General features: G+C 49.2%; 1 protein-coding gene across 1 annotated transcript in view; it reads right to left on the bottom strand.

Annotated features, from left to right (window-relative positions):
• Positions 1-1,071: 1,071 nt before the first annotated feature.
• Positions 1,072-13,685, bottom strand: part of LOC138680998 (scavenger receptor cysteine-rich domain-containing group B protein-like) — a 75,116-nt gene continuing 62,502 nt past the window's right edge. Inside the window, exon 7 of the mRNA XM_069768181.1 lies at positions 1,072-1,315. Coding sequence (XP_069624282.1) covers positions 1,299-1,315 — 17 coding nt within the window. The 3' untranslated portion in view covers positions 1,072-1,298. The remainder of the gene's footprint in view (positions 1,316-13,685) is intronic.

The raw sequence follows: 13,685 nt of genomic DNA, 5'->3' as shown, positions 1-13,685 counted from the left end.
TGGGAGACAATAGAGATGGAGAAGGTTGGAAGATGATAGAGATGGGGAAGGTTGGGAGAGGCTAGAGATGGAAAAGGTTGGGAGACAATAGAGATGGAGAAGGTTGGAAGATGATAGAGATGGGGAAGGTTGGGAGAGGCTAGAGATGGAGAAGGCTGGGAGAGGCTAGAGATGGAGAAGGTTGGGAGACGATAGAGATGGAGAAGGTTGGAAAATGATAGAGATGGGGAAGGTTGGGAGAGGCTAGAGATGGAGAAGGCTGGAAGAGGCTAGAGATGGAGAATGTTGGGAGACGATAGAGATAGAGAAGGTTGGAAGATGATAGAGATGGGGAAGGTTGGGAGAGGCTAGAGATAGAGAAGGCTGGAAGAGGCTAGAGATGGAGAAGGTTGGGAGACGATAGAGATAGGAAAGGTTGGGAGAGGCTAGAGATGGAGAAGACTGGAAGAGGCTGCTAGAGATGGAGAAGGCAGAGTGAGGATAGAGATGGAGGAGGTTAGGAGACAATAGAGTTGGAGAAGGTTGGGCGAGGCTAAAGATGGAGAAGGCAGAGGATACAGATGGAAGAGGCGTTAACATGATAAAGATGGAGAAGACTCTATGAAGACAGTGATTGAGAAGACTAGGGAATCAGAGATGGGGAAGCAGAAGGCAAGAAAAGAATGGAAAAGTAGAAGGCTGGGAGAAAATGGAGATGTAGAAGGCTGGGAGAAGTAGAAATCTTGGAAAGCATAGAAGAGGGAGAAAGATGGATAATGGATAAGAACATAGACATATTTTGCAATATTTGTAGCTGGATGTTTGCGGTTAATGACTGGCAAAAATCCAAAAATTTGTCACCAGCCAATATTCTATGTTCTTAAGATTTGCCAAATTGATCGTCAGTGATCCCAAGGATTATCACCAGTTAATTTGCAATGATCTCAAGATCTGTCAGTAACCGATATGCAATGATCCTAAGTTTTGTCACTGGCTGATAGGCAATGAACCCAGGATCTGTCAGGAACCAATGGGCAGCAATCTTAGTATCTGTCAACAGGAAACAATAAACTTTCTCTGCCGTGCTATTTTAGAAGCTCTTCATGATTTTCTTTAATCACAGCCATTATCTCTTACATGACATTTTATTCTTTATCATGCTCTGGCCGTAGCTACTAATAGACAGCATGTGGTGGAGGCAGAAGACCAGGAACGTGGTTGAGGGTGCTACATGAGATGACTGAAAAAAACAGGGATGACTTCAGAAGAGAAGGTGGCAGCTCCACAACATCTTATAACCACTGGCTACATGACATCAGCTACAGCGTCTTCTTACCTGCAGAAATAAAATAATCAGATTTACAATCACACCAAAAGCAATAGATCCCAGCTCGAACTATGTAAACCCATTGTAACAAAGCTGGGAAGGACAGGGTTAAATCCCAGCTCTACAAGGTCTTGATTAGAGGCACCTGCATGGTTTCTCTAAGAAGCAGGAAGTAGCTTCATGGAGTGGCAGTCTCCTGAGGGAGTGTCTGTCTGGATGAGCAGAGTCGAGTGTGCTGCTGGTGAGTGGTCAGCCAAGATGTGAACTGAAGCCGAGAGAGATGTGCCATAGTCTCTGTCTAAATGGAGACTCCGCCGAGCAGTCTGTTTGTGAGAGGTGCAGAGTGCCACGTGGCAGCCGTAGCCTGTTCAGTGTGATCTGTGCTCGGAGCTGAACACTTCTGTTTGCTGCTGGAGATTGGGCTCAAGGTGACGCTGAGACTGGTGGGATGGGGCCTCTTCTGTGTATGTTTTTAATGCTACCATTTTGGTGCAGATACGATCTTTTGATCGCCCGTTATTGCATTTTAATGCAATGTTGTAGCGACCAAAAAAACTTCTGGCGTTTTGACTTTTTTCTTCTTACGCCGTTTAGCGATTGAGTTAATTTTTTTTTTCTAATATCTTTAAGTACATTTATTTTATTTTGGGAGACTAGAAGCTGCAGTTGTCTGATCGCCTCTGCTACATACAGGCGATGACCAGATCACCTGTGTGTAGCAGAAATGCTCACTTGCTATAAATGCCAACCACCGGCGATCATGTGACGGGGTCACCAATGGGCGGGATTTCCGGCGTGCTTGCCCGAAGCGTGAGTTAAATACCACTGTCAGAGTTTGACAGCGGTATTTAATGGGTTAACAGCCGTGGGTGGATCGCGATTCCACCCGCGGCTGTTGCGGGCACATGTCAGCTATATAAATCAGCTGTCATGTCCTTGAAAGGTGCCGGAGCCCGCACCAAAGAGGGGGAGTCCGACATCGGAATAGTATTACACCCGATGTCGGAAAGGGGTTCATCGGTTCTGGTGCGCTCGCACTGACACATGTGATCATGAATAAATGCACCGGCTGTGTGCAGAGAACCGCAAGTATGAGTGGCTGTTATGGACGATAGCATTTTTGTATGAGTGACCCAGAGTTCGCTCAGCCTGTGTGAGAAGTCAGAGGCTACACCGTCTAATTAGTGCCTGGACAAGGCCGGGATTTATGTTTGAGTTTGTTTTGCTAATGTGCAACTTGTGGAAAGCAATAAAAACTGCACGTGTTTACACCAAAAGTGCATTGCCTGTGTGAACGCTACCTAAAGCCTAATGTCTACCAGAAAGAGTGAATCCATACAACATGTATTATACATGCTATATTACACAGGGGGTGTCTGTATTACACGTGTGATATTACACGGGAGGAGAGTCTGTATTACACGTGTGACATTATATAAGGGAGTGTCTGTATTACACATGTGATATTACATGGGGGGAGTGTCTGTATTACAAGTGTGATATTACACGGGGGGGAGTGTTTGTATTAGAAGTGTGATTTTATACAAGGGAGAGTCTGTATTACAAGTGTGATTTTATACAAGGGAGTGTCTGTATTACACGTGTGATATTACACGGAGGAGTGTCTGTATTACACGTGTGATATTATATAAGGGAGTGTCTGTATTACACGTGTGATATTACACGGGGGGGAGTGTCTGTATTACACGTGTGATATTATATAAGGGAGTGTCTGTATTACACGTGTGATATTACACGGGAGGAGAGTCTGTATTACACGTGTGATATTATATAAGGGAGTGTCTGTATTACACGTGTGATATTACACGGGGGGAGTGTCTGTATTACAAGTGTGATTTTATACAAGGGAGAGTCTGTATTACAAGTGTGATTTTATACAAGGGAGTGTCTGTATTACACGTGTGATATTACACGGAGGAGTGTCTGTATTACACGTGTGATATTACCGTATATAAGGGAGTGTCTGTATTACACGTGTGATATTACACGGGGGGGAGTGTCTGTATTACACGTGTGATATTATATAAGGGAGTGTCTGTATTACACGTGTGATATTACACGGGGGGATTGTCTGTATTACACGTGTGATATTATATAAGGGAGTGTCTGTATTACACGTGTGATATTACACGGGGGGAGTGTCTGTATTACAAGTGTGATATTACACGGAGGAGTGTGTGTATTAGGGTTAAGGAGGGTATTTTGCTTTTTCACAGTGAAAGTATAGTATATACACATCCAATTCCACCCTTGACTAGTAACTGTCCAGGGACAATGCAACCCACAGGTATATACCGTATATACACACTTCGGTAAGGTCACCGTTAAGCTCCGAAATTACCAAAAAAAAAGCTACCTGCCACCACCAATAATTTATTACAGGCTGATTAGTTACCCGTTGAGGTCTCACGAGGGGGTTTCATGGTCCTCCGGGCCATGCTGAGAGTTCTGCCTTCTGCCGGTTCCATGCTGTGTGCCTCAGGTCTCCTGCCTGCTCTGTGCATGCTTCCTGGCTGTGTGCATAGGGGGGCGGCGCCGGCAACTCCTGATTCTTATTGAGACTGTGTGCACCTTCCTATGGTGTCCCCGGCCAAGAGGCCTCTGATACTTAAGGCATCTCCACCCATTGGAGGATGACTGAGCAACTTTCTCCCTCAATTAGTGTGTTCCTACTGAGCTGCTAGGTTCTGTCCTGTTTCAGCCACCCAGTGGGGCTTTGTACCCTGGCCTGAACCTGTGTCTCTTGTCTCAGCCACCCAGTGGGGCTTTGTACCCTGGCCTGAACCTGTGTCTCTTGTCTCAGCCACCCAGTGGGGCTTTGTACCATGGCCTGAACCTGTGTCTCTTGTCTCAGTCTCCCAGTGGGGCTTTGTACCCTGGCCTGAACCTGTGTCTCTTGTCTCAGTCTCCCAGTGGGGCTTTGTACCCTGGCCTGAACCTGTGTCTCTTGTCTCAGTCTCCCAGTGGGGCTTTGTACCCTGGCCTGAACCTGTGTCTCTTGTCTCAGTCTCCCAGTGGGGCTTTGTACCCTGGCCTGAACCTGTGTCTCTTGTCTCAGCCACCCAGTGGTGTTTTGTACCTTGGCCTGAACCTGTGTCTCTTGTCTCAGCCTCCCAGTGGGGCTTTGTACCTTGGCCTGAACCTGTGTCTCTTGTCTCAGCCAACCAGTGGGGCTTTGTACCATGGCCTGAACCTGTGTCTCTTGTCTCAGCCACCCAGTGAGGCTTTGTACCCTGGCCTGAACCTGTGTCTCTTGTCTCAGCCTCCCAGTGGGGCTTTGTACCATGGCCTGAACCTGTGTCTCTTGTCTCCCCATCACCCAGTGGGGCTTTGTACCTTGGCCTGAACCTGTGTCTCTTGTCTCAGCCACCCAGTGGGGCTTTGTACCTTGGCCTGAACCTGTGTCTCTTTGTCTCAGCCACCCAGTGGGGCTTTGTACCCTGGCCTGAATCTGTGTCTCTTGTCTCAGCCACCCAGTGGGGCTTTGTACCTTGGCCTGAACCTGTGTCTCTTTGTCTCAGCCACCAAGTGGGGCTTTGTACCCTGGCCTGAACCTGTGTCTCTTGTCTCAGCCACCCAGTGGGGCTTTGTACCTTGGCCTGAACCTGTGTCTCTTGTCTCAGCCACCCAGTGGGGCTTTGTACCATGGTCTGAACCTGTGTCTCTTGTCTCAGCCACCCAGTGGGGCTTTGTACCTTGGCCTGAACCTGTGTCTCTTGTCTCAGCCACCCAGTGGGGCTTTGTACCTTGGCCTGAACCTGTGTCTCTTGTCTCAGCCACCCAGTGGGGCTTTGTACCTTGGCCTGAACCTGTGTCTCTTGTCTCAGCCACCCAGTGGGGCTTTGTACCTTGGCCTGAACCTGTGTCTCTTGTCTCAGCCACCCAGTGGGACTTTGTACCTTGGCCTGAACCTGTGTCTCTTGTCTCAGCCACCCAGTGGGGCTTTGTACTCTGGCCTGAACCTGTGTCTCTTGTCTCAGCCACCCAGTGGGGCGTTGTACCCTGGCCTGAACCTGTGTCTCTTGTCTCAGCCACCCAGTGGGGCTTTGTACCTTGGCCTGAACCTGTGTCTCTTTGTCTCAGCCACCCAGTGGGGCTTTGTACCCTGGCCTGAACCTGTGTCTCTTGTCTCAGCCACCCAGTGGGGCTTTGTACCTTGGCCTGAACCTGTGCCTCTTGTCTCAGCCACCCAGTGGGGCTTTATACCATGGTCTGAACCTGTGTCTCTTGTCTCAGCCACCCAGTGGGGCTTTGTACCTTGGCTGTTGTGAATTCTGTGGCCAAGCTTCCTCCTGTGGTTGTGAGTGGTACTTCGGCTGGTTCTGTCTATGAGCTTCCTTTGGTGGATGAGAGTGGTACTGCGGCTTCTGAGTATCCTTCCTCAGGTGATGAGGTTAAGTCGTTAGGTGCTGCTCTATTTAACTCCACCTAGTGCTTTGATCCTGGCCTCCAGTCAATGTTCTAGTATTGGTCTTGCTTCCTCCTGGATCGTTCCTGTGGCCTGTCTATTCTGCATAAGCTAAGTTTTGCTTGTGTTATTTTTGTTTGCTATTTTTTCTGTCCAGCTTGCTTTATTGGTTTTTCTTGCTTGCTGGAAGCTCTGAGACGCAGAGGGAGCACCTCGGTACCGTTAGTCGGTGCAGAGGGTCTTTTTGCCCCTCTGCGTGGTTGTTTGTAGGTTTTTGTGTTGACCGCAAAGCTATCTTTCCTATCCTCGGTCTATTCAGTAAGTCGGGCCTCACTTTGCTAAATCTATTTCATCTCTGTGTTTGTATTTCATCTTTACTCACAGTCATTATATGTGGGGGGCTGCCTTTTCCTTTGGGGAATTTCTCTGAGGCAAGGTAGGCTTATTTTTCTTTCTTCAGGGCTAGTTAGTTTCTCAGGCTGTGCCGAGTTGCATAGGGAGCGTTAGGCGCAATCCACGGCTACCTCTAGTGTGGTGTGATAGGATTAGGGATTGCGGTCAGCAGAGTTCCCACGTCTCAGAGCTCGTCCTATGTTTTTGGTAATTGTCAGGTCACTTTGTGTGCTCTGAACTTCAATGTCCATTGTGGTTCTGAATTACCTGTTCATAACAGTACTGGAGGCCCAAAGTACTAATGCTTCTCAATAGAGGGAAAAGAGAAGTTCTGAGACCATTTTTTTTCTTTGCACTGTGTCCTGTCTTTCTTTTCCCCTTTACATCAGGGTGGTTCAGAACACAGGTGTAGACATGGACATTCAAGGTCTGTTCTCTTTGATGGATAATCTCGCTATAAATGTACAGAATATTCAAGATTTAGTGGTTCAGAATCCTATGTTAGAACCTAAAATTCCTATTCCTGAGTTATTTTCTGGAGATAGAGCTAAGTTTTTGAATTTTAAAAATAATTCTAAACTATTTCTGGCTTTGAAACCCCGCTCCTCTGGTGACCCAGTTCAACAAGTTAAGATCATTATTTTTTTATTACGTGGCGACCCTCAAGACTGGGCATTTTCCCTTGCGCCAGGAGATCCTGCATTAAGTAATATTGATGCGTTTTTTCTGGCGCTCGGATTGCTGTACGACGAACCTAATTCAGTGGATCAGGCAGAGAAAAATTTGCTGGCTCTGTGTCAGGGTCAGGATGAGATAGAGATTTATTGTCAGAAGTTTAGAAAGTGGTCCGTGCTCACTCAATGGAATGAATGTGCGCTGGCAGCTATTTTCAGAAAGGGTCTCTCTGAAACCCTTAAGGATGTCATGGTGGGATTTCCTATGCCTGCTGGTCTGAATGAGTCTATGTCTTTGGCCATTCAGATCGGTCGACGCTTGCGTGAGCGTAAATCTGTGCACCATTTGGCGGTATTATCTGAGCATAAACCTGAGCCTATGCAGTGCGATAGGGCTTTGACCAGAGCTGAAAGGCAAGAACACAGACGTCAGAATGGGCTGTGTTTCTACTGTGGTGATTCCACTCATGCTATCTCCGATTGTCCTAAGCGCACTAAGCGGTTCGCTAGGTCTGCCACCATTGGTACGGTACAGTCGAAATTTCTTTTGTCCGTTACTTTGATCTGCTCTTTGTCTTCCTATTCTGTCATGGCATTTGTGGATTCAGGCACTGCCCTGAATTTGATGGACTTGGAGTATGCTAGGCGCTGTGGGTTTTTCTTGGAGCCCTTGCAGTGTCCTATTCCATTGAGAGGAATTGATGCTACGCCTTTGGCCAAGAATAAGCCTCAGTATTGGACCCAGCTGACCATGTGCATGGCTCCTGCGCACCAGGAGGATATTCACTTTCTGGTGTTGCATAATCTGCATGATGTGGTCGTATTGGGGTTGTCATGGCTACAAGTCCATAACCCAGTATTAGATTGGAAATCAATGTCTGTGTCCAGCTGGGGTTGTCAGGGGGTACATGGTGATGTTCCATTTCTGTCTATCTCATCATCCACCCCTTCTGAGGTCCCAGAGTTCTTGTCTGATTACCGGGATGTATTCGATGAGCCCAAGTCCAATGCCCTACCTCCGCATAGGGATTGTGATTGTGCTATCGATTTGATTCCTGGTAGTAAGTTTCCTAAGGGTCGACTGTTTAATTTATCTGTACCTGAGCACGCCGCTATGCGGAGTTACGTGAAGGAGTCTTTGGAGAAGGGTCATATTCGCCCGTCATCGTCGCCATTGGGAGCGGGGTTCTTTTTTGTGGCCAAGAAGGATGGTTCGCTGAGACCTTGTATTGATTACCGCCTTCTAAATAAAATTACGGTCAAATTTCAGCACCCCTTGCCGCTGCTGTCTGATTTGTTTGCTCGGATTAAGGGGGCTAGTTGGTTCACCAAGATAGATCTTCGTGGTGCGTATAATCTTGTGCGTATTAAACGGGGCGATGAATGGAAAACAGCATTTAATACGCCCGAAGGCCATTTTGAGTACCTGGTTATGCCATTCGGCCTTTCTAATGCTCCATCAGTGTTTCAGTCCTTTATGCATGACATCTTCCGAGAGTACCTGGATAAATTCCTGACTGTATACTTGGATGATATTTTGGTCTTCTCGGATGATTGGGAGTCTCACGTGAAGCAGGTCAGAATGGTGTTCCAGTTCCTGCGTGCTAATTCTTTGTTTGTGAAGGGGTCAAAGTGTCTCTTTGGTGTTCAGAAGGTTTCATTTTTGGGGTTAATTTTTTCTCCTTCTACTATCGAGATGGACCCTGTTAAAGTTCAGGCCATTTATGATTGGACTCAGCCAACATCTCTGAAGAGTCTGCAGAAGTTCCTGGGCTTTGCTAATTTTTATCGTCGCTTCATCAATAATTTTTCTAGTATTGCTAAACCGTTGACTGATTTAACAAAGAAGGGTGCTGATGTGGTCAATTGGTCTTCTGCTGCTGTGGAAGCTTTTCAGGAGTTGAAGCGTTGTTTTTCTTCTGCCCCTGCGTTGTGCCAACCAGATGTTTCGCTTCCGTTGCAGGTCGAGGTTGATGCTTCTGAAATTGGAGCAGGGGCTGTTTTGTCGCAGAGAAGTTCTGATTGCTCGGTGATGAAACCATGCGCCTTCTTTTCAAGGAAATTTTCGCCTGCTGAGCGAAATTATAATGTTGGCAATCGTGAGTTGCTGGCCATGAAGTGGGCATTCGAGGAGTGGCGTCATTGGCTTGAAGGAGCTAAGCATCGCGTGGTGGTCTTGACTGATCACAAAAACTTGACTTATCTCGAGTCTGCCAAACGGTTGAATCCTAGACAGGCTCGTTGGTCGCTGTTTTTCTCCCGTTTTGACTTTGTGGTTTCGTACCTTCCGGGCTCTAAAAATGTGAAGGCGGATGCCCTGTCTAGGAGTTTTGTGCCCGATTCTCCGGGTTTGCCTGAGCCGGCGGGTATTCTCAAAGAGGGGGTAATTTTGTCTGCCATCTCCCCTGATTTGCGGCGGGTGCTGCAAAAATTTCAGGCTAATAGACCTGACCGTTGCCCAGCGGAGAGACTGTTTGTCCCTGATAGGTGGACGAATAAAGTTATCTCTGAGGTTCATTGTTCGGTGTTGGCTGGTCATCCTGGAATCTTTGGTACCAGAGATTTGGTGGCTAGATCCTTTTGGTGGCCATCTCTGTCGCGGGATGTGCGTTCTTTTGTGCAGTCCTGTGGGATTTGTGCTCGGGCTAAGCCCTGCTGTTCTCGTGCCAGTGGGTTGCTTTTGCCCTTGCCGGTCCCGAAGAGGCCTTGGACACATATCTCTATGGATTTTATTTCGGATCTCCCCGTCTCTCAAAGAATGTCGGTCATTTGGGTGGTTTGTGATCGCTTCTCTAAGATGGTCCATTTGGTGCCCTTGTCTAAATTGCCTTCCTCCTCTGATTTGGTGCCATTGTTTTTCCAGCATGTGGTTCGTTTACATGGCATTCCAGAGAACATCGTTTCTGACAGAGGTTCCCAGTTTGTTTCGAGGTTTTGGCGAGCCTTTTGTGCTAGGATGGGCATTGATTTGTCTTTTTCCTCGGCTTTCCATCCTCAGAAAAATGGCCAGACTGAGCGAACCAATCAGACCTTGGAATCATATCTGAGATGTTTTGTTTCTGCTGATCAGGATGATTGGGTGTCCTTTTTGCCTTTGGCTGAGTTCGCCCTTAATAATCGGGCCAGCTTGGCTACTTTGGTTTCGCCGTTTTTCTGCAATTCTGGGTTCCATCCTCGTTTCTCTTCAGGGCAGGTTGAGTCTTCGGACTGTCCTGGTGTGGATACTGTGGTGGATAGGTTGCAGCAGATTTGGACTCATGTAGTGGACAATTTGACTTTGTCCCAGGAGAAGGCTCAACGTTTCGCTAACCGCAGGCGCTGTGTGGGTCTCCGACTTCGTGTTGGGGATTTGGTTTGGTTGTCATCTCGTTATATTCCTATGAAGGTTTCCTCTCCTTAGTTTAAGCCTCGTTTCATTGGTCCGTATAGGATTTCTGAGGTTCTTAATCCTGTGTCTTTTCGTTTGACCCTTCCAGCTTCTTTTTCCATCCATAATGTATTCCATAGGTCATTGTTGCGGAGATACGTGGCACCTGTGGTTCCATCCGTTGATCCTCCTGCCCCGGTTTTGGTTGAGGGGTAGTTGGAGTATATAGTGGAGAAGATTTTGGATTCTCGTGCTTCGAGACGGAAACTCCAGTATCTGGTTAAGTGGAAAGGTTATGGTCAGGAAGATAATTCCTGGGTCTTTGCCTCTGATGTCCATGCTGCCGATCTGGTTCGTGCCTTTCATGTGGCTCATCCTGGTCGGCCTGGGGGCTCTGGTGAGGGTTCGGTGACCCCTCCTCAAGGGGGGGTACTGTTGTGAATTCTGTGGCCAAGCTCCCTCCTGTGGTTGTGAGTGGTACTTCGGCTGGTTCTGTCTATGAGCTTCCTTTGGTGGATGAGAGTGGTACTGCGGCTTCTGAGTTTCCTTCCTCAGGTGATGAGGTTAAGTCGTTAGGTGCTGCTCTATTTAACTCCACCTAGTGCTTTGATCCTGGCCTCCAGTCAATGTTCTAGTATTGGTCTTGCTTCCTCCTGGATCGTTCCTGTGGCCTGTCTATTCTGCATAAGCTAAGTTTTGCTTGTGTTATTTTGGTTTGCTATTTTTTCTGTCCAGCTTGCTTTATTGGTTTTTCTTGCTTGCTGGAAGCTCTGAGATGCAGAGGGAGCACCTCCGTACCGTTAGTCGGTGCGGAGGGTCTTTTTGCCCCTCTGCGTGGTTGTTTGTAGGTTTTTGTGTTGACCGCAAAGCTATCTTTCCTATCCTCGGTCTATTCAGTAAGTCGGGCCTCACTTTGCTAAATCTATTTCATCTCTGTGTTTGTATTTTCATCTTTACTCACAGTCATTATATGTGGGGGGCTGCCTTTTCCTTTGGGGAATTTCTCTGAGGCAAGGTAGGCTTATTTTTCTTTCTTCAGGGCTAGTTAGTTTCTCAGGCTGTGCCGAGTTGCATAGGGAGCGTTAGGCGCAATCCACGGCTACCTCTAGTGTGGTGTGATAGGATTAGAGATTGCGGTCAGCAGAGTTCCCACGTCTCAGAGCTCGTCCTATGTTTTTGGTAATTGTCAGGTCACTTTGTGTGCTCTGAACTTCAATGTCCATTGTGGTTCTGAATTACCTGTTCATAACACTTGGCCTGAACCTGTGTCTCTTGTCTCAGCCACCCAGTGGGGCTTTGTACCTTGGCCTGAACCTGTGTCTCTTGTCTCAGCCACCCAGTGGGGCTTTGTACCTTGGCCTGAACCTGTGTCTCTTGTCTCAGCCACCCAGTGGGGCTTTGTACCCTGGTCTGAACCTGTGTCTCTTGTCTCAGCCACCCAGTGGGGCTTTGTACCTTGGCCTGAACCTGTGTCTCTTGTCTCAGCCACCCAGTGGGGCTTTGTACCTTGGCCTGAACCTGTGTCTCTTGTCTCAGCCACCCAGTGGGGCTTTGTACCTTGGCCTGAACCTGTGTCTCTTGTCTCAGCCACCCAGTGGGGCTTTGTACCATGGTCTGAACCTGTGTCTCTTGTCTCAGCCACCCAGTGGGGCTTTGTACCTTGGCCTGAACCTGTGTCTCTTGTCTCAGTCTCCCAGTGGGGCTTTGTACTCTGGCCTGAACCTGTGTCTCTTGTCTCAGCCACCCAGTGGGGCTTTGTACCATGGCCTGAACCTGTGTCTCTTGTCTCAGCCACCCAGTGGTGTTTTGTACCTTGGCCTGAACCTGTGTCTCTTGTTTCAGCCTCCCAGTGGAGCTTTGTACCCTGGCCTGAACCTGTGTCTCTTGTCTCAGCCACCCAGTGGTGTTTTGTACCTTGGCCTGAACCTGTGTCTCTTGTCTCAGCCACCCAGTGGGGCTTTGTACCTTGGCCTGAACCTGTGTCTCTTGTCTCAGCCACCCAGTGGGGCTTTGTACCATGGCCTGAACCTGTGTCTCTTGTCTCAGCAATCCAGTGGGGCTTCGTACCATGGCCTGAACCTGTGTCTTTTGTCTCAGCCACCCAGTGGGGCTTTGTACCCTGGTCTGAACCTGTGTCTCTTGTCTCAGCCACCCAGTGGGGCTTTGTACCTTGGCCTGAACCTGTGTCTCTTGTCTCAGCCACCCAGTGGGGCTTTGTACCATGGCCTGAACCTGTGTCTCTTGTCTCAGCCATCCAGTGGGGCTTCGTACCATGGCCTGAACCTGTGTCTCTTGTCTCAGCCACCCAGTGGGGCTTAGTACCATGGCCTGAACCTGTGTCTCTTGTCTCAGCCTCCCAGTGGGGCTTTGTACCGTGGCCTGAACCTGTGTCTCTTGTCTCAGTCTCCCAGTGGGGCTTTGTACTCTGGCCTGAACCTGTGTCTCTTGTCTCAGCCACCCAGTGGGGCTTTGTACCATGGCCTGAACCTGTGTCTCTTGTCTCAGTCATCCAGTGGGGCTTCGTACCATGGCCTGAACCTGTGTCTCTTGCCTCAGCCACCCAGTGGGGCTTTGTACCCTGGCCTGAACCTGTGTCTCTTGTCTCAGCCACCCAGTGGGGCTTTGTACCCTGGTCTGAATCCTTGTCTCTGTGCCTTTTCCCGTTCCTTATCCTGTCTGTACTCTGCTCTATATCTGTTCCTGTTGTTTCCTTGTCTGTTAGCCTTTCCCACCCAGCTGTGCGCACCTTTGTGTCCATTCCTTCCTGCTCCGCCCGCCGCAACCAGTGGCTCCTCACCTCTCTGCCCTGCTCGCCGCAAACCTGCAGCTCTGCTCTGCTTCTCACTTTGCAGCTCTGCCCGCCGCAACCTGTGGCTCTGCATCTTTCTGCTCTGCTGCGCACTTTGCGGCTCTGCTCACCACAAACCTGCGGCTCTGCTGCACACTTTGTGGTTCTGCTCTGCCTGCCACAACCTGTGGCTCTGGCTTGCACTGCTCGCTGCAACCTGTGGCTCTGCACCTTTCTGCTCTTGTCTCCGCATCCAGTGGTTCTGCTCTGGGCTCTGCCTCCAGCGGCTCTGCTCTTGGCTCTGCCTCCAGCGGCTCTGCTCTTGGCTCCGCCTCCAGCGGCTCTGCTCTTGGCTCCGCCTCCAGCGGTTCTGCTCTTGGCTCCGGCTCCAGCGGTTCTGCTCTTGGCTCCGCCTCCAGCGGTTCTGCTCTTTTCTCCGCCTCCAGCTGTTCTGCTCTTGGCTCCGCCTCAGGCGGTTCTGCTCTTCGCTCCGCCTCCTACATTTCTGCTCTTGGCTCCGCCTCCTGCGGTTCTGCTCTTTTCTCCGCCTCCAGCTGTTCTGCTCTTGGCTCCGCCTCAGGCGGTTCTGCTCTTCGCTCCGCCTCCTACATTTCTGCTCTTAGCTCCGCCTCCTGTGGTTCTGCTCTTGGCTCCGGCTCCAGCGGTTCTGCTCTTGGCTCCGCCTCCAGCGGTTCTGCTCTTTTCTCCGCCTCCAGCTGTTCTGCTCT

Source organism: Ranitomeya imitator, chromosome 5 (assembly GCF_032444005.1).
Source record: "Ranitomeya imitator isolate aRanImi1 chromosome 5, aRanImi1.pri, whole genome shotgun sequence".
NCBI lineage: Eukaryota > Metazoa > Chordata > Amphibia > Anura > Dendrobatidae > Ranitomeya > Ranitomeya imitator.
This window is presented reverse-complemented; position numbering and strand designations above follow the sequence as displayed.